This window comes from Topomyia yanbarensis, chromosome 2 (assembly GCF_030247195.1).
Source record: "Topomyia yanbarensis strain Yona2022 chromosome 2, ASM3024719v1, whole genome shotgun sequence".
NCBI classification, from domain to species: domain Eukaryota; kingdom Metazoa; phylum Arthropoda; class Insecta; order Diptera; family Culicidae; genus Topomyia; species Topomyia yanbarensis.
Genome location: NC_080671.1, coordinates 129025357 through 129052700, shown reverse-complemented (window position 1 = coordinate 129052700; position 27344 = coordinate 129025357). Strand labels below are relative to the sequence as shown.

The 27344-nt window shown below is 42.1% G+C and overlaps 1 protein-coding gene across 3 annotated transcripts in view; it reads left to right on the top strand.

Annotated features, from left to right (window-relative positions):
• LOC131681280 (ankyrin repeat domain-containing protein 13C) overlaps positions 1 to 26524 on the top strand; it is a 42394-nt gene extending 15870 nt beyond the window's left edge. For 2 of the 3 annotated variants that reach the window (XM_058962004.1, XM_058962003.1), the window contains exons 3-6: positions 16215 to 16319; positions 16381 to 17177; positions 24825 to 25072; positions 25214 to 26524. In XM_058962004.1, coding sequence (XP_058817987.1) covers positions 16215 to 16319; positions 16381 to 17177; positions 24825 to 25072; positions 25214 to 25271 — 1208 coding nt within the window. In that variant the 3' untranslated portion in view covers positions 25272 to 26524. The remainder of the gene's footprint in view (positions 1 to 16214; positions 16320 to 16380; positions 17178 to 24824; positions 25073 to 25213) is intronic. The other variant, XM_058962005.1, reaches the window with a different exon arrangement.
• Positions 26525 to 27344: the final 820 nt, after the last annotated feature.

Below are 27344 nucleotides of genomic sequence, written 5' to 3'. Positions count from 1 at the left end.
CAAATGTTTAGCAGGGTTACTGTTGTTGTGTTCTGGATATTCTTATGATTATTATGTAGATCGCGATTGGGATGCGATGCTGGAGATTTTGAAGTCGGCTTTCTCAGTCCTTAAAAATTCAAAGCAAAGATTTTTTACTAGCCGACGTTTCGGCCTTTGATGATGGCCTTTCTCAAGTGAAATAAGAAAGGCCATCATCAAAATCCGAAACGTCGAGTAGTATGAAACCCTTGTTTTGATTGTTTAAAGACTGAGACAGCCGACTTCAAAATTACCAAAATCAGGCGAAAATTACGAGAGAGCCTACTTTCTAAAACACCAGAACATTTCGAAAACGAAAACGAGGCAACGGTCTATGATAAAGCATGCGTGTAAATTCAATTTCATTATTTTCGCCACGTACTCGTTTTCGCTTGGAGATTGAAAACGACATTAGTCCCTTCGATATTGAACATAGCGCTGGGTAAACGAAAGTACAGTAGTAACGATATTTAGTTCTCATTGTTCAATTTGGCGGAATTATGAACAACATTGGACGACCGAAGCACTATTGGTGTGTATATTTCCCGTGGGTGTGAGATTGAATTTTCGTACAGGCATAGAAAAACACAAGTCGCTACTTCAGTTACTCGCTTCTGTAGAATCGAAAGAAGAAGGAGCGTTATCTTTATTGTTTTGCTTTGTATGTATTTAGTAACGGAGGAGGCAGCGAAAAAACGAAAGTGAATCCAGTGGATTTCATCGTTCATTGAATAGATATGAGAATTTTAGGCCTAGTCTATATCGGCTAAAATACCCGAGAATTTAACAATGTTTATGACTTCAGAAGGTTAGTCGCGGTTTTCGCATTTTCTATGCACGTTATCGTGATATTTGTTCATGAGATTACCATCGGTTTATTCTGTCAGAGCTATTTGATTCATGATTTCTTTAGATGCTATTATGCTATATTATTCATGAATTCAGTCTCGGATATTTCGCGTAATGAAATGTGATACACTTTTACGATTTTAGGATTTCAAAAAAAAATATATGTACGTTATCGTGATATTTTATTCATGAATTTACTAATATCGGTCGGTTCCCACGGTAAAGAGGGTCGTCTGTTTTTACCTGGAGGCATGTTGGTGGACTATGAGTCCTCTATAACCTAATCAATATGGGTATTTTCGAAACGGGCTTGACGAGTAGATGCCAGAGATCGATTTTTGGCATGGTTAAACGTTTTTGACAATTTACATGGAAAGCCCACCTGGTCGTGTTTTCATAACTGCACCGTATACACGATAATGTCACGACCAGGAAGACAACGTTATCGAATACTGCAAAGCGATCCGACATAAGGGGGGCGTGCGCGAAAAAAAATATTTTCAGTCACGCAGAGCCAGGCGTTCCAGGAGTAAACGTCCAACCATTTCCACGTTGAGGAGCGCCTCGGCGAACACGATAACTCTTGATAAAATTGTCTGACATAGGAAATTCAACATGATTTGTAAAGCTCAGACTTGTAGTTACTCGATGAATTAAAAAAAATGCAAAATTTGGTAGCGGTTGGGTGCTTCCCGGGTTTGCGAATTGAGCTCAAAGTTTGCATGCGATTTTATATGGGGAAATCAATTATTTTGCATTTACGTTAATAAAGATCGCTATTTCACTGAATATGAAAAAGCAGCTTTATAAAACTATGGTTTAAACCTTGGTTAACAACTTTTTCGTAACTAGCTACGAATTTTCAAAAAATAGTTATAACGATTTTAAAACTTATGGTAAAATCCAAATGCAGAAATTGATTACTTTTTCCAACACTGCACCACCGACATCGATAATTAAAACTTAAATAAATGAAAATATATTCATCGCAGAGACTTGGTATCTTTGAATGAATTGTTCAGAATGAATTTCTGAATAAAATAGACGTAGTCCGAAAATGAAAAGAAGAGGGGGGAGGGGGCTTGTGTACTCCTCAATCCCTTTTTTAGATTGTTTTGTATATGACAAATATAAGGCAAAGAATCATTACGTCCTTATAAATGTCAACGACTGAACTTTCTTAATATTTTGATAGACTCAAATAAGAATAATACTACAATCTTTGTTGTTGGAAAAAACATCTACATTATTTAGGATTTACACCTAAAAATTTATGTGTTGTTTTTGCTTGAGGCAAAAACTAACTCAGGTCTGGAAATCGCGTTGGGTTCTAACCTGAAGTATATTTATGGTTCGCCAACATAACCTCTGCGCCCAACATTTTGCGTGAATCTAACTCAATTTCATCAAAAAACGCTTGTTTGAAGTAACTATCCTGGTTTCGTTTCTAGATTCTCAAACGAAAACGTCAATAGAAACAATTCCGAGACTTCAAGGAATCTAAGGATATGCATTTTTTTTGAATTTGAATTTTTTGAACAGAGAACTGGGGAGTACACAAGCGACACCCCTCTTCTTTTCATTTTCTGACTACGTTTATGTTATTCAGCAGTTCATTCTGAATATTTCATTCAAAGGTACCAAGTCTCTGCGATGATTATATTCTACTTTAATTTAAGTTTAACGTATCGGTGTCGTGGTGTACTGACAGTGTTGGAAGAAATAACGAATTTCTGCACTTGGATTGAACTATAAGTTTTAAAATCGTTTTCACTTTTTTTTAAAAAAAAACTCTTAGCTAGTTACCGTCTTCGACAAAGTTGTTAACCAAGGCTTAAACTATAGTTTTATAAAGCTGGTTTTTCATATTGAATGAAATAGCAATCTTTATTAACGTAAATGCAAAATAATTGATTTCCCCATATAAAATCCCATACAAACTTTGAACGCAATGCGCAAACCCGGGAAGCACCCGACCGCTCCCAAACTTTACACAGCCATTTGGGACCACAAAAGGAACTAAAAAAGGGCTGTGCTGAAAAATGTCATATTCGAGCCACTCTACTACATATATTGTGCATTCTCATAAAAAATCAAGTCAATTCGTTGATTGGTTTTAGAGTTATCATGTTCGCCAATTTGTAAAAACGCGGTTTCGAGAAAAACGCTACTAAAGGGTGCCCCACGGAAATTCACGGAAAAACCGCTGTAGAAAATAACCCATTAGGCTTTTCTCTTGAAAACTTGGGTAGAATTAGTTTAGAGTGTATTGTTTACAGTTTTACACTGTATTTTTATTGCTGGCAGTTTTTCGATAATTGAGATAGGGCTGTGATCTCTTCTGGAAAGATATGTATCTAGACCAGACGAACAACTGGAACACACTGAAGTTTTATGTACGACATTTAAGAAGTTATGTGAAACAAAAGATTTTAAAGGGTCATTCACAAACGACGGTCCATAACTTCGAGTCTACTCTAAATATTCGTAAAAACAAGTTCTTCAGTGTTTCTGAAGACTTAATCTTGATTTTTAATGCTTTTGTTACAAAATCTAAGGGAATTTTCACTTCAACTATATTATCAAAATTAAGGTCTTCGAGCGTCATAAAACATTACAGAAGACATTATTGCTGTATGCTTTGAAAAACGCCACTGTGTCCTGTGTGCCGTTTCCCTTCATCCCATATTTCTCAGTCAATTTTCAATATTGGAACACGATACATTCAGTGAAATTCTCGAAACAATATGGTCAACAATATACATTCGTACAGGAAACATATATTAGATAGAAAATAGCTATAAACAGCATGTATTTGAGCGGCTCTCATCTTCTGGAACGACTTTCGAGCCGAAACGTCAACGTACAACGTCATCCAACTAAAATCAGTTTTATATCGAGTTCACCGATATATGGGCAGCAACATAATACTTCCAAAGGCGAATTAATAGACAACTTTTTCTTAAAAACGAACGAGAAATCTTCAGTACCCACTATTGGACGTCAACTAGTGCTGGAGTTACCACCATGGTCAACTTTGATCGCTAATAGCAAAAAAACCTAAAATAATTTTCAAATTTCTCAAGTGATTGTACAAGTTCCTAAAATACAAAAATGTCAAATTCGGAAAAATGTGAGTTATCCCCTTTCGGGCGCCAGCTATTCACGTGACAGGCATGTTCCCTATGTTATTCGAAGATTTGTACCTTGCCATGTCGTCTCATCACTTTCCTGGTGAGAAAGAAATGGGAGGTGAAAGAAAAAATGAAATGAAAAATGACAAAACAATACAAACATAACACAAAACAAAAAACAGCGTGGATTTCCGAAGGAATAATGAACCTTAATGATAAAGCCTATAGCTCTTTAGTTTAGTTTAGGTTTATCTATATATGAAAAATACGGCTACGAAATTGCATTACTCCAGGGTAGTTACATATCAAATAATATGAACTTACGGGATCGGTTTCACAAAGATCACATGAATAATACTCAACACGCTGAATACGAGCCATGCGATATATGAGAACAGTGTCCAAAGAGAATACTGCAAATGTCCTTGGAAATTGGGAAGCATATTGATTTCGATCTCGATTCTGACAAGTTAAACGTTTTGGTCTAATATCATTTCACCACAATATACACCAGAGTGTTCAGGATCATTGGAGAACATATCTATACTGGTCAAATATGTCCTATTTCAAATTATTTTCTAAACAATATACAATGATACAAGAACCTCTCTCTTCTCGACGTTCAATAATAATCGTACATGATAAAACTTTCCATGCCTCAGATAACTGTTTTGAAAAAACTCTGCTAATAAATCTTTTCGCGCGGAGTTTTTGTCCTCGATATTTGTAATGAAGTAATACACCATAAACGATGCAATTTGTTTTCGGTACTTGTGTACGGGTATTATTAGAAATAAATACACTAAATACTTATCAATTGCGTCTATTTTTCGGTTGGTCATTTACTCCAAAGCACTGGCAGTTTTTAGTGAATAGCAGCCATGCTACAGATATCGTATCTGGTGCCAAAAATAGTCCCATTATCAAACAGAGCAGTTTTTATTAAAATTAGGTCATTTGCCTTAATTGTGCTAGCCAAAGAAGCAATGCCAATTGATCGCATTTTTATTCGGTAACTGTTTCCTCTTTGGAAAATGCATTGTTATTTTCGGTTTTCTAGAAATGACTATTAGATTTCTCCATCATGAGTTTGATATAAAATATTAAATATAGTTGTATCGAATAGGTTATATTATGTACACGTTAGTTCAGAAGTGACACATATATAGTATATAAATCTAGTGCTTCGAGGCCTTTCGTTCCATTGAATCGTGCATCTAGTTAGAAACGAATTACCAAAAAAATGTAAGCTGGCACGAACACTAAATTAAAGAGTATAGAGGTAGCTACCAATTATTACACGAATCCACCTCATTTGTTCGAAACGACATTAAATCGTTCCACCGTCAACTAATAATCTTTCCTTAAGAAGCTCATCAACGAAACGCATGAATAAATGAGTCCAAGCTCGTTTCGGTAGCACCTGGCCCCGTAAATATCCAACAGGTGTAAGAATGACGGACAAAGTTTTCAAGGGATGTAATGTTTCTCCACCCAATCCCCAGGGAAAGTATTCAGTGGCTTCGAACTACCCACTGTCAGTGTGATCTAAAAATAGATACCAACGTTTGTGGCACGTTTTCGGGAGGATACCTGAAGCAAACGGCAAAGGAGACGGTGAATGTTGAAAGGATTTTCCACAAAGTTAACCACCCAAAACATGATTGAGATTGTGTGGGTGGTGAAGGGAGGGAGTTATCTGAGTGGATTGATGTTTCATGCGGTTCGGTGGCTTACCTCAGTATGTACGTAATGGGTTCGATATCAAAATTCAATTATAAAATTCGAGTCGATTGTGATGGAGTGATGATGAATCATGCGTTTGTGAAAATTTATCTTAACTTATTTTTTTTTTCAAATTTTGTGCCAATACGCTACTGTGATAATTTTAAAATGATTTTCGCAATGTTGTTTTAAAACAACATTGTGCATTGTAAGCATAATGTGAGTAAACGAGTGTGGATGAACGGATGATTCTGCTTGAAAAATTTATTTGTTGTGCGCCCCGCTGTTAGCTGCGAGCGAACAATAGCTGAACAACTGGCATTATAGTTATATTTAAACTAGAAACCCTTTAAACAAGAAACTTTCAACAATACTTATACAGCATACATGGTCACTACTCAGCTCGTAAAATGTTTATTGTTTTTTTTTGTGATTGCGTGTAAGTGTAAGAGCCCAGCTTTCATGATATGTAAGTGGAACAAAACTAATACCACATTTGAAATATTAGGGATTAATACACTGGCAATGGTCCTTCGCTGGCGTAAGCTGTGCACCCATATGGTGATTTTGAGAATATTTTGAAGAAATTCGAGCATCATACTTGTTTCTCGTGTCACCCAGAACCTCTGGTCCAAATTTGAGCAGAAGCTTTCAAACAAGTCCTAGGAATGCAGGAAAAAAATACAAAACTCTAACCCTCAGGGAATGGGTTTAGACTGCCACCACCCGACCCGCTAAAAATCACTGCTTTTGCCCTGAACCTGATCCTCCCCAGCACTACCTTACGGCATTACTTCGGGGAGGGGTTTTTTATGTGCATAGCACCAACTCTAATTCAACTACTTAGTAGTTAGTTCCTTCAGTAAGATTACAGCACCACTCCTCGTCACACCACCAGTTCTCCACCATCCACACAGACTGGCATTTTCTGCATGGCAGCTGTGGATCGAGACATAGTGCGCTTTCCCTACAAAGACAATCTGGACGGTAAACTTCAGATTGTCTAATTTACCGAGATCTTCGGATCCCTTGTGACATTGAGCACCGCAACTCCCTTCTCGTACCATTCAGCACCACTTCTTCGTTGAGCTCCCGACTTGTTATCGAACTACTCGGTCCAGTCCTCGACGTTGGACCTAGCCTACTCCGACGGAGAGTTCTCCGGCGAGAGAAGTCCTCTCGAAACCGAACCAATCAACCAGTCGAGATAAGTTCGGCGATTCCGGTAGAGCAGGACGTCCAGTTCGCTGGTACTTCGACGACCCGCGACTGGTGGTGTCTCGTCACAGTCTACTCAGTCAAGTCGCCGGCGGTGAATCTAGCTTGCGCCAACGGAGGAAGCAAGTTTTCCCGATACCGATTTTTCTTTGGCTTTAGCACTACAACTTCTTAGGCCCTTTGGCTCCCTATCCGGTACCATTTAGCACTTCTTTGGGCCCTTTAGAACCCCTCTCTGTCCATTTTACCCTACTTCCCCGATGAGCCATTCAGCGCCTGACTTTACTAAAATCTTGCTCGCGAACTACTCGGTCTTATCCCCGGCGATGTATCTAGCCTACTCCGACGGAGAATTTCCCAATGAGTGAGGTTCTCCCGAAACCGATCGATAGATTTCTCCCGACACCGATGTTCGTTTCCGCGAGCCATTTGGTTCCCTACTTCGTCCCGATCTACTCGATATAATGCACGGCGGTAGACCTAGCCTACTCAACGAGCCAGCCAATAGGTGTTAAGGTCTGTCCAGCGATTCCAGGTGGAGCGTAACTTTCGGTTCGCAGATATCACAAAAAACTACTGCTAGCTGCTCGGCGCGATCAACTCGCTCTAATATTCGGCGGTTGATCTAGCTTACTCATGAGCTACCCAGTAGGGTATCGAGGTCGACCCGGCGATTCCGATGGAGTCTCGTCTCGAGGCCGAGGCTATGTCTCGCACTATCCACATGGTCCCCGGCGATGGACCTAGTCTAAACCTGAAACGAGTTCCCCGGCGGCGGAATTTCTCCAGAGACCCGATTTGTAATTTCACGGTGGTATCCTACCCGGTAACGCTACTTTATTGGTCCCTTCGCCACTTTCTTTGCAGCTTGGAGAGTATACTCTTAACAACTCTATTAACAGCATCCCACATAAGCTTGTCGTAGCACATCTGTTCGACGATATTGTTAACTGTCATACCAGGCAGACCCCTTCGAACTTCCTTGAACCTAGGGCAATCGAAGACCACATGTTTCGGTGTCTTTTGCACGTTAATCCACTCCGTACAAAGAAATGACGAAGCATGTCCAAATCGATGCAGGTACTTCCGGAATCATCCACCCCGGCATCAAAACTACGTCAAATGGAAGTTCACCTCTCCATGCTTCCTAAGTACCCAAGCCGGCTCATTTGAAATGAGTCGGTGGGTCCATCTTCTTTACTACGCGTTGTCCCACTCCTGTTGCCACTTAGCCAATAAGTACGCTCCGACCAGTCTCCTTGCCTTTCGTGCATTCCTCCGCTGGTAGCATACCGCCTCTGACGATATTACACCCAGGTGCTTCAGCTCACACATCGATGGGATTTAGTGTCCCCCGACGCTGATCACGACGTGCTGATTTTTTTACGGCTGCTGACCACACTACCTTCGTCTAGTGGTGAGTCAGCTGCAGGTTGGCGTCAGCTATCCAAGTTTCTACGGAGCCTTTTGTCTCTGTCGTCAACATCTCCATCTCCTCAAGGGTCTCACCGATTATCGTGCGAGAGCAACGTCATCTGCAAAGCCGACGATCTCAACTCCCCTTGGCAGTTCCGGTGTCAACACTCCGTTGTGCATTATATTCCAGAGCGTTGGCCCGAGTATGGCCCTGAGGTACTCCTGCCGTCACTCTAATCGACCTCTGCCTCATGTTCGTCTCGTAGTCCAGTATTCAGTTCTGAAAGTAACTTTCAGAACCGTGCACAAATAGTCAAGGACCCACATTCTGTGCGCTACGGTGAAATCCACCCAGCTACCGCGTTCTTAACGTCGATCGTAACCACCGCGCAGTAGCGATTACCCCTTCTCCTTTGCTTCACTGCTTTTTCCGAGATCGCGATAACTGTGTGGATGGCGGACACTGCAGAGATCCCTTTCCGGAATCCGAACTACATCTACGATAGTTCGATCTCATGTTCAGCGTAGGTCGTCAGCCTGTTGAGAATGACCCTTTACAGAAGTTTACCAAGAGTATCCAGCAGCCACATAGGCCGATACGATGCAGGATCTCCTAGTTTTAGCAGCAACACCAGCTTCTGGATCTTCCGTCTATCCGAGAAGTAGCCTTCATCCAGGCATTTCTGTAGAACTATCCTGAACATGTTCGGTAACGCCAGGATCACGGTCTTCAGAGCCACGTTGGGGATACCGTCTGGACCGAGAGCTTTCAGCCCTTTTGCCACTATATGGAACTCGTCGTTGTAGACTCGATTATCACCAGCATTTCCGCCGTCTGCATAAACGTACGGTATAGGCGGCCATGCGGTTGGGTCGCGCTTCGGGTAAAGTCCCTCCAAAATAATTTTCAATTTGTCAGCGCACATTTCAACTGGCATCGATGGACCCTTAATCTTGGCCATCACGCCACGGTAAGCGTTGCCCCAGGGGTTCACGTTTTCTTCTCTGCATAGCTCTCTGTGGCAGGTGGACTTACTAAGTGCTATCTCGCGTTTAAAAGCGACCCTAGCTGCCCGGAATGTCGCCTTGCACTCTTCACCAACTGCCTCAAATCTTGCTCTTTACGTGTTCAGGCTTTCAGGCAGGCAGCACGGAGGATGCTTAGCCTTTCGTTTCGCCAATACGCTGGCAGTTCTTCAGCTCCATTTTCCTCGGAATTGTTACGTCACACACCCTCGCTAACGTTTCCGACACCTCATCGGCATTCACAATTGAAGCGAGGCTGTCAGCACAAAGTGCATCCACAAAAAGGGTTTTGTGAATTCCTTTATTTTCCACATCCGCTCGTCAATCCTTACTCTGCACGTTACAATGCAGTTCCGAAGACCAATGGTGTAGAGGGGGGCCTGGTGGTCGCTACTCACTAACTCGCCATTTCATGTTATCCATCAGCGACGCACTGCAGAATATTAGGTCGCTGATGAATTCTCAGCCGCCTTTACGGAATGTGCTAACGGAACCTTCGTTACATATCCTTACATCCAGCTTCGCCAGGGCTTCCAACAGGCTGTAAGCTCTTGCGTCGGTCAGCCTGCTACCCCGTTCCACGGCTCAAGCATTAAAACCTCCTCCTATAACAACCGGCGTTAGTGGGTCCAGCATCCAATTGTACTACTCTAGTGTCCACCGTGGGGGACTATAACAGCTACATGTGCCGTTGATCCTGGCGATTATTATTATGGAGAGGGAAATCGCCCATCACTTGGATTGCCGCCATCCCTGCACTATCTGCCAACCAGTTAGCATTATCAGGAGGAATCATCATTGGCCTGCCTTCGCCGTTTTGTACCTGGGCATAAGAAGCCTCCCGTCATGTGGTCCTTACCACCCTCCTTTGTGCAGAGTATGCACTTCGGTTACTTTGTGCTGTCTCTAGAAATGTGTCCCTTCTCCCCACATTTTCTACACAGATCAAATCTGTCCTGGTCTCTACAGTTTCTTGCCTGAAGATCGAAGCCCCGGTAGCTACAATGCCTTTATTTAGTGGCTCTAGGGATCAATCGATACGAGCACACCGAACATTCGACTTTGATCTTACCGGTCGACATAAGCTGGTTGGCTGCAGCTGGCGATAAGCGTATCGCTGCTGGCTGTGTGCCAGTACAAGTCTTCCTTAGGGACCATTCATAAATTACGTAACGCAAAAATTGCCCGAAATTGACTCCCCCCTCCCCCCATGTAACAAATTGTCACAAATTTCTTCATCCCCCCCTCCCCTGTTACGTAACAAATTCCCAGAAAAAAATTTTTTTTCTTCGGTGAAAACATGTTACGTAACGATCTAGCTAACTCCCCCTCCCCCCTATGTCACAACATGTCACAACTTGTTGTACCCCCTCCCCCCCCTAAAAGCGTTACGTAATTTATGAATGGTCCCTTAACCTGATTGACATCTGCTCTTTCTCCACGTTACATTGCTCTATCAATGCGCTTCTCACTTCGTCTTCCGTTGTGAATTCCTCCGAATTCCTGCACTTTTCCACTGCTTCAACTGTTTTCCCCTCCCACCGCTTCTGCAACATGTTCCCGACAGGTCGAGCTCTTGATCAATGGATCCTTCTTCAACTCGAGCAGCATATCACCTAAGTGTATAACGTTCTCCCCTAGCTCCTTGAACTTGAAATCTTCTCTCACCCTTTCGAGGATTGCAGCTTACGTCATACCGTCGTTTGCTTTGTCAACTAGAGCGTATCCCCTATACCTCTCCTGGCATGGCCGAAGGTCTTCATTTACTCCTTTGCCTCCTTTTCTTTCTGTTTTTTTTATCCTCGATCCTTTAGCTTCTCCGGTTAGTCATCCACTCTCCATTTGTCGGCTGTATCACTGTCCTTCACCGACCTTCTTGGGTATCTTCAGTTCCTCCTCCTCTCCTGGTGTTTCCCTTACTCATTTCACAAAACTGGTGTCTCACAGGCTTCTGTTTTCGCTAACTGCGCTTGTCTTCAGTGTCTTTTCGGCGTTTTCAACTCTCTCCAATAACATTTATTTCATAGACATGTAGTAATGGGAAAATTTGGAGTTTTCATTTTCATCGAGAAAAGTCTACAAGTCCATGAAATAAATATGTTGCGGTGACCATAAAATCTTATATCTCTCCAATAACACCGTCAATTTGCACTCGGCTGCTGCCACGGTGGATTTGATGGTAATCACTAGATCCCTGATCTGTCCGTGTACGTTGTCTTTGCTTTTCACGAATCCGTAGAGCTCTTCGATTTTTTGCCTCAGCTTCGTCGCTTTAGGCAACCCATTCTGCTGGTCTTCTTAGGCAATGCTTGGTTTTGGCGTGCGGTTCGGGACCCCAGTTTTCCTTGTCGTCCTATTGGTTTGTCGGCGCTCGTGCTTCCCTGGGTTGTTCCCGCTGCTGCTGTTGTTGGGGTTGCATTTGCTGTTGCACATAGTCGTTTTGCTGGGTCGGTCACCTTACTAGCCCACCTTTGGTGAACGGGTTCACCACACTTACTCCGCACAGTGTTTCAAAACGTCGTTTTCACAATCAAAATTCAATAACTCCTGAACCATTATTGGCTTTGGAGAATGGACTTCTTCGAAGAAGTTTCTATATATAAACAGACGCATCTTTTCATAGAATGAATTGAGTGATTAATCTCTCTAAAAGTAAGATGGAAAATTTATTTCCCCACATATTTAGCTAGAAGCTCGCGGTCTTCAGTAAAGTTCTAAAAAATATTGTTGGGAAAAACTTTACGGAAGATACTAAAGCTCTACATAGCAATGGATGCGAAAAATGTAGGGTTGCTTGAGATAGACCCCTTAAATCAGTGTTTCTAATATAATTTTTTACGATTATTTTTTATATTAAAAGGGTCTTCTACAAAGTTGTTAAGAGCGATAAAATACATATTTTTGATGAAGACGATGAATTTGTAGCTCTTGAAACAATTGTTACTGTTATTGTTAATTTTTCGAATATTTTTAGGTCAACTTACAATTTAAGCAACTACCTTATTCGGAAAAATTTGCAGATGGTTTTGATTACAGTTGAAAGTACTAACTTTTTTCTTTCCATAAAATATAAAAACCTTTGTCTGACAGAGATTTTTTTATCTTTGTTCATTTTGTCTTCTTCTATGCTTTCTTAGGTTCCAACTCCAAGCCATTATCTAGTATTTAGTCGCCTTTGTTAACTTTGTAATCAGTGAGGTCGCTTGCGAGGGTTGACGGGATCGTTCAGTCCTGGATCGGCGGTCAACTGAGCCTACGTCCACCGGCTAAGTCACCGGGTTTCGAACATATTTTATTCTATAGTCTTGGATAAAATCTTAGCGGAAACGGCAACAACTCGCTGCGCCGGAGCTGCTATCGGATTTATATAGCTTTTGATAGAGGTTTAGCGGAGACCAAGGCAATGTTGGTCCACCATGTCCTAGCAAGACTCCCCAACTCGCAATAGGTTCGGAGGGAAGGAGGTGTGTCAAAAATGTCCCTCGTTCCCCTCAGAGATGGCTGGACTGATTTGCACAAACTTTGTCTCAAATGAAAAGTACTACCTTCCCATTCTGCTATTAAACTGTGTGTCAACCGGAATTCCGGTTCCGGTGTTACACAGCAATTTTCCATATAAAGGGCGAACACGAAATTATTGCAACACCGAAAATGTCATGCCAATTTTCTTATAATGTTTAAAATCAAATCAAAATATTTACTTCAAAATTCAAAAGAAAAATTAATCGATGGAGCCTTGAGTGTAACATTGAACGCATTTTCGCTTGATACCCTCCATCAAAGTCTTTACAGTGTCATCCGGTACCAGTTTCTCAGTTTTTTTTCCATTTTCTTAACATGTCCTTCTCGTTTTTGACTGTCTTCTTGCTCTTCCGAAGTTCCCGCTTCATCATTGCCCAGTACTGCTCCAGCGGGCGCAGCTCCGGACAGTTTGGTGGATTCATGTCGTTTGGAACAAAATGGACAGAATTGGCCTCATACCACTCCAGGACACTTTTAGAATAGTGGCATGATGCCAAATCTGGCCAAAATAGCGGAGCTTCGTCGTGCTGCTGCAAGAACGGCAAAAGGCGCTTTTCGAGGCACTCAGATTAGTAGATCTCGCCATTTACTGTGCCCTTTGTCACGAAAGGCTCACTCCTCAGTCCGCAAGAGCAGATGGCCTGCCAAATGAGATATTCGGAGGCGAACTTGGACATTTTCTTCTTCTTAAATTTGTCGTCCACATAGAACTTGCTCTTGCCGGTGAAAAACTTCAACCCCGGAATGCTTAAAATTGGCTTTTATATACGTTACGTCGTCCATCACACAGCAGCCATATTTTGTCAGCATCTTCTCGTAGAGCTTCCGTGCACGAGTTTTAGCCGTCGATTGTTGCCGCTCATCGCGGTTTGGAAAGTTCTGTACCTTGTATGTATGAAGTCCAGCTCTCTTCTTTGCATTCTGGACGTAGCTCTGCGACATGCCAATCTTTTTCGCCAAATCACGGCTTGAGACGTTGGTATTTGCTTTAATCGTCCGCTTCACCTTTCCCTCCGTCTTTTTGTTCTCCGGTCCCGGTTTTCTTCCAGCTCCTTTTCCGTGGTCCAACGTCAACCGCTCCTGGAGACGGTTGAATGGTGAATGTTCAACATTTTTCTCATCTGCCGGTGCGACAGGTCAGGAAATTCCAGGTGTTTGGAAAGAATTTGTTCTCTCGACTCGCATTGGTTCACCTCCATTTTCGTTGAATCGAAAAACACGACTTCGAGTTTGACAGCATGTAAACAATACACATCAATGAGAAAGTGTGCAAAATTTGGTTGATTTTTACCCAATGGTAAAAAAGTTATGCCCTGTTGAATGTGTCGCAATAATTTCGTATTCGCCCTTTAGGTTCGGAGGGAGGGAGGGAAACCAGTCCAGCCATCTCCTCGGAGATGGCTGGACTGATTCGCACAAACTTTGTCTCAAATGAAAAGTACTACCTTTCCATTCTGCTATTAAACTGTGTGTCAAACGGAATTTCGATTCCGGTGTTACACATCAATTTTCCGTATAAACTGGTACCACTTTGATATCAAAGTGAAGCCAAACTTGTTAAAATGGGTGCGAAATTACTTAGATTTACCACTCTAGATCACAAATAACAAACCAAAGTCGCTTTGGTCACATTGGCGACCTTTTACGGTTCCTGACTCCATAAAAGCAGAAGCTGAATAAGGTTAAAAAAGTGGAGTAAGTTGATTAAGCAAATTAAAACTTACACTTTTTTGTTTCAAGTGTTTCATCGTCGACACGTAGCCCATCAAGTTCGTGGCTGACGAGCCATTGTGTACAGGTGCAAAGTGAACTAAAAATGTAATAGACATTTCCACAATTATATTGAACATAACCAGCAATGGAGTCATAGTTTGGACAAAAGATAAAGGCACAATTGCACCACTAGGATTAAAACAAGTGTTTTTATTTACCTCTAAAATGTGATGGACATTTTTACGTATTCTAAAGCCATTACTTTCGAAAGTAGCACTCTATTTTCCAACATTCTCAATTGGGTAATTATAGTGGAATTGAACGGAAATCTGTCTTAAGAGGAATAATTCTCAATTAGTTTGAAAATACACACGATAGGTTTCAGAAAATTTGTTTTAATCCACACAGTGTTGCTATTTTGTCTTTCTCATTTACACACATACTTACAAGAAAATACCTATAACAACTTTGTGAGACAGGCTTTAAGTGTGTTTGGCAAGGTACAAGAAAACACAAATTTCCATAACGCGTAATATTCCAGCGAATCTCCTATTTATTTATTGCCAATATCCCGTATCCAACCGCTGCCTTCTTCCTCGTGCTATATTTAGCAATGCTGGGGTTTTCCGCGAACGGATGCGCATTTATACCCGAGCAGAAGAAAATAACTTCGGAATACTAAATTCAGGTATACTGTACCCAATATTTGTACACCACAATAAGGTATTGAGGAGCCTTGCATAAGAGGTAAAATACCTGAAATAATAACTGAGACATATACTACGAATAACTAGTTGATAATAAAACAAGTTATTATAATACCTGAATAATAACAAAACCTTTTCAACCTTCCAATAACAAAATTCGCTGTATGGAGGTATTCAATAAGGTATTGATTTGGTATTTGTAAAAATCACTGGAATACATAAAGAATACTAAAATAAAGTATTATACCTTATTGAGGTATTAAGCAGGTATTGGAAAATGTTTCTTCAATACCCGTTTAATACCTCAATGAGGTATTAATAATCAATTAATACCAGGTTTTGGTATGATACCAGAAAATAGTATGCTCGGGTTATTGGCCAGTTATTTTCTCCTGGTCGGGTAGACTACTGCGATTGGAAGCTCCTTGTGCGATTTCCGTTCTGCACAAAAAAACATGCAGGGGTAGACAGAACCCGCAAATTCAATCGATAACAGTTTGGAGCCGAGTAGTGGCTAGCATAGCGTACAATTCGATTAAAAATTTAATTAACATTCCAGTGTTTGTTCAAGGCGCGCGGATTGAGGCTAAGTTCTATTCTTGCCTTTCTCAGTGTGAGACAGGCTACGTAACAATTGTAATTATTTTTATTGATTTTCTGGAATAACTGATAGAAATCTATTTGAATTATCTTCACAAACTGAGGAGATAAATACGTTATGTGGTTCTATTGTGTTTATACTTGAATAACAATGAATTAAATAGATAAACACTGTAACTCTATGTAAACCATAGAGCTAAATGAATGCATTCGAATGTCTTAAATGAAATTCACACCACTAAAGGAACTTCCCTCCAATATGATTGTTTTTTTCTATTTTCAGAATGCACCTACCTGTTGCTGGCCCATGGTGCACCAGTCAAAGTGAAAAACCTGCAAGGATGGTCACCCCTGGCCGAAGCCATCTCCTACGGAGATCGGCAAATTAGTATGTAGCCAAATGGAATATGTTTTCCCTACAACTGCTATAATATTTCGTTTCATTACAGTATGTTCCTTACTGAAAAAGCTAAAACAGCAAGCCCGCGAACAGATGGAACAGCGGCGACCCAATCTGGTGAAGGCGCTGAAGCAAATGGGCGATTTCTACATGGAACTCAAGTGGGACTTTCACTCCTGGGTTCCACTGATTTCGCGCATCCTACCGTCGGATGTGTGCAAGATCCACAAGTCTGGCTGTTCGATCCGTCTGGACACCACGCTGGTCGATTTCTCCGACATGCGCTGGGAACGGGGGGACATTTCGTTCATCTTCAAGGGCGACAACAATCCGAAAGACTCGCTGACGGCGCTGGACAACGATTGCCGCTGCTATCAGCACGTCCGGCACGAAGAAACCGAGCTGGAGATTGAGGACGAAGTGGACATTCTGATGTCGAGCGATATCCTCGCGGCACAGATGTCGACCAAAAGTATTAGTTTTACGAAAGCACAATCCGGCTGGATCTTCCGGGAGGACAAGAAAGAAACCGTGGCCGGACAGTACGACAGTGATCTCTATACCATAAATGGACTGACGCTGGAGCAGCGAAAACGGCGGGAGCATCTGTCCCGAGATGACCTGCAGAAGAACAAGGCCCTGATGGAGTCGCTGACGAAGGGCGGCCAGGCGCAGGGCATCGACCAGAATGGGGAGATTATAAGGCGGGCGTCACTGCAGGCTCCCCCGAGTAGCAGTATCAACTGGGAGGATTACCTTTCCGCCAAACCGGGCGAGTATCCCCATCTGGGCCGTGAGCTAGTGTATAAGGAATCGAGTAAAAACTTTAGAGCTACCGTTGCGATGGTGAGTAGAGCAATTGCTTGTAGATGATTTCTGGTGGTTTAGATTACTGCAAAACTGGTTATAATTTGTTCATTGTGATGCTTCTAATTCTGTGTTCTAATTCGGCGCTAAATATAGCTTGTAAATCAGTAATGTCGGTCAGCCCCATTTTTCAACGACATGTTGAATGAAATTTGAATAAAGTTGACAAGTGTGAACCAAAATTCGGCATCAAAAATGCCAACGTGACGCTAGACGGTAGCAAAGCTCACTCGTCCTCAGTTTTGCATTGAAGGTACCTCAATACTGGCCGCTAAGTTATGGTCATAAAGCTAAGACTGCGAAAGTGTCTGTAGGGAAAGGCATCGGAGACAGATGCAAGCTGCTTGCAGGCATACTGTCGATGCTGAAAATGCGATCATTCAGTTAGTCGTTTAGAGAATCAGAAGTCTCCCGAAATCAAGTATGGAGCATCTCGAAATGGTGACGAATTAATTGAGTGTAGGTATGTTCTGAAGTGGAGAATGCTAGCACAGCGATGACCACGTCGGCTCATGATCAACCAAGCCGATGCATCAAGAATGGTGAGTAACTGAGCTGCCATTCTGATTCGAAGTCATATATAATGAAATCTTTTAAGGGACTCGGCAAACCAAGGTCGACCGCAGCAAAGGATCCCGCCAGAATTTTTTACGTAGTTTGTAAGGGAAACTGGTTGATGGTCACGAAGTGTACTAGATTCAAAGGCCTCATCTATGACTCTAAGTATTCGTATCGAAACTGCAACCTAGATTAGGGGCAGTTAGCACTACTGTTTCGTATTGTTCCAGTAGTAGCACAGTAGACTGGAGAAAGAGGTGAAAAATTATTGGCGCTACCCAAGTCGGATTGTAGATGACGTTTACGTCCAAGCATCTAGGAAACCCATGTGCTTAAAATGGACTGACACTCCGTGGAAAGAATAAATGAATCGCAGCAGATCAGCCGCAAAAAAGTACGACCTTTCGGGGATTCAGGATCAGTAGTGCAAGCGATGTGTCGAGGCAAAGTTCAGGAGGCTGTCTGCGTTATTCGAAAGTTGCGATGGTGGAGGCACCCATAGCTAAAGTCCCGTCATTGTCAGAAGATCCATCCGTTGATCTGCAGCTGTCACATGATCAATACCGGCGCCGGCCAGGCCCTAACTTAGATCGCGGGAGAAAAGTGAAGGAAGTGGTTAGTCCGATTCTTGCTTTTGCTAGAAGCCGCACTACTCCGCACTCCACAAGTATCACGGGAGGAGGACATTTGTTAGTAAGTATAGAAGTTGGATATTACTTCTTCTTTATCTACGCCAGAGAGGCGACTTTACTTCTGGACTAGATATCGATCCGTCAACTCATGGACCGGGACCAATCGCTTTACTTCCCTTCCGAAGGAAGACGTCATCACAGATTTTTTACCTCAGAAGAATCTCAATGACCTTGGCTGGAATTGAACCCAAGCCAACTGGAATGAGTGGTGGTCACGCTTACCACTCAACCACCGGCGCCATGGAATATCTTCTGAAGGTAAAAATGCAATTTAGGCTTACGGAAGTATCATCATCTTCGCAATGCAGTGTTAATATCATTCAACACGTTAGCACAATCCGAGCGTTTCGTTTTGAAGAACAACTTAAAACACGTGATTGAAAGTGACAACGTTGGAATTAAGATTCCCGTATATATTGAGAATGATTATATAGATGTAAGGTTATATGACCTATCACCTCGTACCCCTCCTGAGCCAATTGCAAAATGCATGTCGCAATAGGAAAAGTAGAATCCGTTACACCTGATACTTGGCGAAACTTCTTCCCGGGTACTCCTAACGGCGTTTTTGTAGTGAGGGTGTGGGTTGAAAGGCCTGTACCCTCCCACTTGACAATAAAACTCAAAACTCACGGAACTACAATTATGCAAACTACGCTATGCACCCATGAGGGGTAAACTCCTACGTGCAAGTATTATAATCAGACAGCTCATCATGGACAACCTTACGCGGAAGATGCAGAGGAAAATGCATCTCAATTGCCGATTGCCAACTCATCTACGGCAAACCAACCTAAAACAGAGTTTTCCATACCAATGCAATGCCTGAACCACAAACGGTAGCCAAATTTGTGGCAGCTGTTCAGACCATGGTTGTTACCACAAAAGAATCATCCAGCAGTCGAGGCGTAGAGGTTGATTTTGAAATTACAACCGCGAGCGCCCCAGAGAGCAATATAAACCCTTAAAACAAGAAGGATCCCCACGAATCACCACGTATTAGAGTGAAGACCGCATCATAAAAATAGTAGCGGACCTAGTGCACTACTTTGAGGAACTCCGGAATTATTAGAAAATGATTCAGGCACTTTGTCACCAATTTGTACGACGACCTCGCGGTGTACAAGGTAGGATTGAAACCAGTAGCGAAATCTCGCGGTATATCCTAGCTTATCAAGCTTTTCTAGCAGTATCTCGAGGTTAACTGTGTTGAAAGCTGCCTTAAGATCTATGTAGACCGTGTCCACCTAGAGTTTACTGAATATTTTCTCTGTAAAAAACGATGTGAAGCTAACTAGATTCGTCTCATCCGCCGGACCCGGGAAAAATCCGTGCTGACAAGTGCTTATGTAATGTAGACTAGCTGAAAACAGCCCTTAGTTATTAAGAAATTCGAAAAATTTTGCTTTGACTCTCATTGAAGTAATTCCCCGGTAGTTGTGTACCGGAAACATAATTGAACACATCCAATCATCAGAAAATTTTTGCTGCTGAAGTGACACATTGAAAAGGTGCGCCAAAGGTATCGCTAAAAAATCGGATTACTTTTTCAGAACAACTGAAGGCACAGAACTTAGTCCTGGAGCATAAAACGATTTAGTTTTCCATATTACAGAGAAAACCGATTGTTCTGAAATGGTGAATACATGCATATCCACCACACCGACGGGAACATCACGGAGCGCGTTTTCGAGCTCGATAGTAGATGGCGCATCAGTCATGCATACACTCGAGACGTCTAGACCATCCTAGACGGAAGACCCGTTTCTTTTCACTTCGTATAAACAAAAGACCAGAAGCCCTTGGAATTTCACGTAGAGCTTGGGTACGGATACGTTTCAGATTCTGAAGCATGGCGATGGACCAGAGAAGTTTCCTGGGAGATTGATTTTTTGGTACGGTTTTTTAACACAGTACAGCAGTAAATGATTAATTAGATGAACCGCAGCATATATGTACAATGTAGTCGATTAGCAATAAGGAGCGAAGTAGTGCTACTAGATCTGTTTTGCAAAAATTACGACGATCCACAGCTAAAGCTTTTTCATATTGTGGTGAACTAACGGTAGAAATAGAGTAGGATGGATACCCACATAAGTCCTGTTTTGTTGAAATAACCAAAAACTATCATCGCATCGTTTGCATCTGACTGAAAAGAACCGCGTAATATTACAGTCAAGTCGTTTTTCGTATCAGTACTGAATACATAGTAGAACTAAATAAAGGCGATTTCCGTAAGCCTAACCTCTATTTTCACCTTCAGCAAATATTTCACTTCAGGAATGTTTGGTCTTATACGAATAAATCGGAAATCAATAGCCTCCGTATTTGGCCTTTGGCACCACTTTTTGCTTCTGCGACTGACTCATCTCGAAAAATCGCCACTGCAAGAATTAAAGTGACATTCTTTTGTTCTTCAGACGAGGCACACAAAAAGAAAGAAATACACTGGCTCAGACAAAAGGAGAAAGCACACATCACAACGATCACGATTATGTTTGGTGGTTTGAATTTGCAATTTGCATTAATTTGTTCAAAACAAACGAGGTACAACTTTGTTAGGATACACCGAAAAACATGTTTTTTCCTTTATTAAGTTTTTGATAAATTTTGCGAAAAACTGGCGATTCCATAAAATTTCTAAAAAAGATCACTGCAATTCATCAAATCAGTTTAAAAGATACTTGTCATTGCTCAAGCATATTATTCAACGTCTTGTTAGTTCTAAAGCCCAGGTTCTAAATTGCCTTCAAATCTGAAAATCTCTTCAAATTTATTTTAAACTTTCCTTTTGTAATAATAAACTTCGCATACCATAGGTACTGCAATTCAGTGGCGTAGTAGCGGGGGAGGGGGTTGGGGACAAACGGCCCCCCCCCCCGAAATATTTTGAAGAAATTTGAAAAAATTGAATATGTTAAACAAAAATATGCCTAATATTTTGAATGGAATTCTCAAAGTTTCATTTGCAAAAGTTATCTTGTGAGAATATTTCCTTGTAGTGAAAATTGGCAGCAGACTTCGACACCTACCTGTCGGCTCGTTGTGGAGGCTAGCTCAACCGCCGAGGACTATAACGAGTAGATCGAGGCGAAGCGAGAAGCTGGAATCTTATTGGTTCATGAAACGGATATCTGTACCGAGAGAAATTTTCGCCACATTCTGTAGTCCTTGACTGACGGCGAATATGGACTGGAGAGTGTCCGAGAAGTATCCTCATGGCGACCACCGGGCGATTCGCTACCGCATCGGCCAATGGAACCCTGCTGCAGCACGGAGAAGGACGGGCGGCAAGCTAAAGTGAAAGACGAAAGCCTTTAACGAAAACCTGTTTGTTGAGTAACTTCAGCGAACAACGGAATCAAGTACGTTGCTACGGCTGATCTAACAAGAAAGATTGTGACGGCTTGTGACGTTACAATGTCACGAAAACTAGGACCATGCAGTAGACGGCGTGCAGCTTACTGGTTACATGAGTAACTCAGTACGCTACACGCTGCTTGTCTTAGAGCCAGAAGGAGGGCTCAGAGCGCAAGATCGGAGAGTGAGAGAGGAGCGCAAGCGACGTGTCGAGAAGGTAGGGACTCTTGAAACGGAAGATCAAGCTTAGCAAGGCAATTCCCATAAGTCGACACCAGCTGAAATATGCGCGGGTAAGCTAAAGATAATTGTTGAGGGTCTCTTCCTGAATCACGATTCAACTACCTGGTCACCGACACCGTACGGCGAAGAAGAAGGAACCGCGAAAAGCTGAACAGGACGCTTCGATTACTGGTCGTACGAGTTGCGATTGCGTACCGGAGGCAATATGCCTTATCGCCGAGATGATCCCCATCTGCATCACCCTGACGGAGGATATCAAGTGCTACAATCAATGATACGTCAGAAACGTGAGGAAGATTATGAGAATCGATTCGATGGCGACGTGGCAGCAGAAATGGGACAATACGGAGAAATGAAAGTGGATCTATCGGCTCATCCAGTCCTGTCAACGTGGGTCAATAGAAAGCACGGAGAGATGACCTTCCACCTGAAACAGCTCCTACCGAGCCTCGGCTGCTTAAGGAGTATCTTCATCGGTGTGGGTACGCAACGTCAACACTGTGCACTGAGGTTTGAATTGTTTGAAAGTCCGAGGAGAGTCTTTGAATGTCCGAGGTTTGAAGTGACGTGCACGGAGCTACTTAAAATGGGAGGACCGGACATCAACCCGGATAATGTAGCCTACAGAATGACAAGCGACGTAAAGACGTGGAACGCAGTAAACAGAGATATCATGTAGATCATGACCGTCTTACAGCGGAATGGACATCGAGCAACGGTTTCGGGAGAATAATCACCGCCAAGGAACAATCCGCAGGAATAAGCTAGATCCACCGCCGAGGACTAGTCGAGTAAACTGCAACAGGGCACCGAGTATGAGTCGTCGAAACGCCAGCGAACCGGACGTCACGCTCCATGCGGATTCGCCAGACCGACCACGGCACCTCACCGGTTGTTCCGATAGAAAAATAGTAAAAACCAAAGAAGAATCGATATTGGGAGAATTTTTTTTCGCCAGGGAACTCTCCGTCAGCGTAAGTTAGATTCCCCGCTGGGGACTAGACTGGGTAGACAGCGACGAGACACCACTAGTCGCGGGTCATCGAGGCATCAGTGAACCGGACACCCTGCTTCACCGGAATCGTCGAACTGACCTCGGCACCTAGCTGATTGGCTCGATCTCGGGAGAACTTCTCTCGCCGGGGAATTCTCTGTCGGAGTAGGTCAGGTCCATCGCCGAGGACTAGACCGAGTTGTTCGCATACAAGTCGAGGAGCTGAATGGATCATCAATGAAGTAATGCAAAATGGCCCAAGAGCTTAAAGGAGCCATGGAGCCAAAGGGCTCAAAAAGTTGTGGTACTGAAACCAAATAAGAATCGGTATCGGGAGAACTTCTTTCGTCTGGGACCTTTCCGTCAGCGTACAGTCAGATTCACCGCCGGGAACTAGACTGCGTAGACCGCGACGACACACCATCAGTCGCGGCGGGGCTCTAGCAAACCGAACGCCCTACTCTACCGGAATCGCCGAACTGACCTCAGCACCTGGCTGGTTGCCTCGCTTTCGAAACTCTCTCGCCGGGGAACTTTTCGTCGGAGTAGGCTAGATCTATCGTCGGGGACTAGACCGAGTAGTTCGCGAACCAGTCGGAAGCTCAACGAGGAAGTGGTACCGAATGGCACAAGGGAACTGAAGGGCTCAGTAAATTAAACAGTCTGAAGTTTGCCGCCCAAATTGTCCTCGTAGGGGAAGAGCATTAATTATAGACCCACAGCTAGCTTTCCTATCTTGACTACCCAAACCCGTTGCCTGAGTTGTTGTTTTTGAACATTTTTTTCCTCATCAGAATGTTTTTGAACATTTTTTCATAGGGGAACCTGGGGCTGTTCGGACCTACTTAAGCAAATCGCCCTTTTAGGTGGATAGATGTGAGAAAAGTTACCGGTCAAAAGTCCTAATTGTTAGTTTGAAACCTCAGTTACATTTTGGTGCCATAAAAGGCTCATTTGCACCACTCAATGGCAGCGCTAGGCGCCGATTTGCAAACCACGTTTTTTCAGCCTTTTACAATGTAGAGGTAATTCGGACCCCCCTACCTCCCCTGGGCAATTCCGACCGTCATTTTTTTTTTATTTTTTTACAATGGAATAACTTTTACCTATGAATTAGTTACAAGAGGCACTCCTTAAGAAGCAAAAAAATGCTTTACAAAAACTTAATCTGGTATGTCACAGCTTTCGATTGGCGGCCAATGTATTTTCTTTGCTGTGGCGTGTGCAATGGTGCACAGCCGCAAGCCGCTGAACGGTGGATGGCGAAATAGGGGGTCCGAATAGCCCCGTACGGTCATATCGCACAAAAGTGTTGGACGTCTCGAAAATATCTTTGTTTTCACCCAAACAAAAATCATTCCATTAAATAGGAGCCTCAAGCTTTCCAAAACACTTACCTTTTATATTTTCGCTTTTGTTTGTTGCTTTGATCACGGTTTTTCCATTATAATGATTTTTGTTTTGAGAATGGTAAAACAACGAAACACGTTGTATCTCCTTTCTACAAAGAACAAAGAATCAACTTCAGCTCTCAAAATTATTGTTTCAAAATAGCGGTCCCCCGAATATGTACGATAGTTAGAAAGTCTTGCTATTTTCTGAGAAATCGAGGGGGTTCGAATTACCCCCTCTGTCTTAATAGCCCCGGGTTCCCCTATATATACAAAAAATCCCCCCTCAAAAAATTTTCTTACTACTGCTTCAATTGTAACCGGTTTTGTAATTCGATTTAACCATTTCGTAGATGACTAAAACTAACCCATTTTCTTCACCTTCCAGAGCAAAGATTTCCCCCTCAGCGTTGACATGCTGCTGAACGTGCTGGAAGTGATCGCCCCGTTCAAACACTTCAGCAAACTGCGCGAGTTCGTAACACTGAAACTGCCCAGCGGATTCCCGGTGAAGATCGACATCCCGATCCTGCCGACTGTGTCGGCCAAAATCACTTTTCAAAAGTTCGAATTCCGGGACGACATCTCGCCGGATCTGTTTGTAATTCCGGACACCTACAAGGAGGACAGCATGAGGTGAGCATAATCCTAATATTCGTTTTCGTCTTCTTTCTTGTGTAGTTTTTATGATGTGTTGTGTAGTGTTATTGTCCAATTTTCTGGTGTTTTACAAGTTTTATCTAACTTTTTTTTAATCTTCATTACTAACATTATCAGATTTCTGATTTATTTTATAGATTTCCTGATTTATGACCTTTCGATTTCGACTACGTAAGAAGCGAAGAATCAGCAGTAGAACTCTGGCACCTCTCGACATTGGCTATTGTCCACCCTCCGATCGAACCGAGAATCGTTGTGTTTGAGAACGGAGTGTTTATCATTAGTCCAATTAACTTGGTCGTGATCATCAACATAATCATTATCATCATCATCATCATCATCATCATCATCATCATCTTCGTAGACGATCTCCAGTTTCAACCATATCGTGTCCATCTTTAAACATTTCTTCGTCATTAGAGAACCAAAATCAGCAATAATCCTATCTAAGAGAAAAAAATTAAACCCAAACGATAAACACTTTTACACAATCCAGTAGGAATTTTGTAGTCTCAGCCAACATAACTTTTGAAGCACACTCATCGAAAGCTCTCCACCCTACATCCACGTATCCGACTGAGCTTATGACTGAACGATGGCTATGAAAAGTCAAATAGCGTTTAAAAGAGAACAAAACAAAATAAAAACACTAACGGAACTAAGTCAAGTAGCAGAGAGCAGGTGAATTGTAAACACATCTTTCTATCTCCTCATTTTTTCTATAATGACATAAACCATATGACTACAGGTATGAATAACATATTCCATTCCATTTAAGTAAAAATAAGAACCTACCGTAGGAGCTTCATTCGGAGAAAAAAAAATACAAAAGAAAATATCTTGAACGCGAACAGACGAATATACCCGAAGCTTGTTGTGACAAATGGAAATAAATTGGATACTCCCATCAAAAAATCCTCTTTCTAAGCTGAATGGCAATCAAAAATTCACTTTGCTAAGTACACCTAGATAAATAAATATTATACAAATGCACAGGAGAAAATCAATCCTCAAATTACTTTCGGCACTCTCTCGAAATTTCCGTTTCGCTATCAAGACGTCATGATACAGTATTGTCCAAATACTCTCCAAATGTTTTCTGCTTTGTCGCGCTTTTAATGAATAGTATAGAAAATAAAGAAAACAAAACGGTTCAAAACCATCGTTAGCAAACAAAGGCAGTGTAGTTACTCAAATTCGTGCAACCAGTTTGCCGGAACATAGTCAAATGGGAAATGAAGGCCGTATTTAATTAGGGCAGCTTGCATTGTTTCACCGCCGTGACAGTAGTGATTTAAGCCTACGTATAGATCATTTTGTTGCCTAATATAATTGCAAAGTTCCCACCCCGCCCCTGTTCGTGAAAATCAATAGCAATTGTCTAGTTTTACAAAACCGTGAAATAAAGATTATGTTTGAAACTTTAAATGGCTACTACTTCTTCAAATACACATGACAGTCTTAATTAAGATCAAGTAAAATGGTCTTTTGAAAAAAATGAATGTTTTGCATTATTTAACAGTTCAGAATTACAACAAAGGTAAGTTTTAAGCTGCGAACAAAACGTCTGAAACATCTGGATAATCATCAAAACGCGACTACGGGCGCTGATTTGTCGACAGTTGAACAAGAAAAACATCGAAAAGCGCTCTTTGAGCTACGGCTTCGCGAATGAGCCACGCCAGTATTGCAACAAAAAAGGACACGTCTCATTTGTTCCATTCGCGAGCGAGCGAGAATGAGCTACAGTTTGTTCTTTCTTTATTTACTGCCTAGCTTAAATGAAATTTCTCATAGGCGAGAAAGCGTGATGCCATTTTTACACAATACGGAAAACTTCTTACTGCGATAGTCGCTGCATTCTTTACGCTTCTTTCTCTCATGCTCTCGTGCGAGTAAGTAGGAAGGGACGCTTTGTTTTTTGAGAAGCTAACGATACAACATGTTTTTCACAACTGAAAGATTCTCGCCTATGAGAAGCGCTCCCGTGTGAGGAGCGTTCGCTTTTGATGAACGAAAAGAGGAATAAATAGAATCAAAAGTAACAGACTAAAAGTACGTAAGTTTTTTATATGCTGTTATTTTTTTTTAAATTACGTTTTAATTGTACGAGTTAAAATTCAAATGTTTCCATGGATATTGTAAAAGAAGGTTTGTAGATTCCTGTTGTTTACCTCGAGCAATATACAAAAATACACTTCAAATATGGATAAAATATTTTATATTTACCTAAAATGAATTCAGTCAG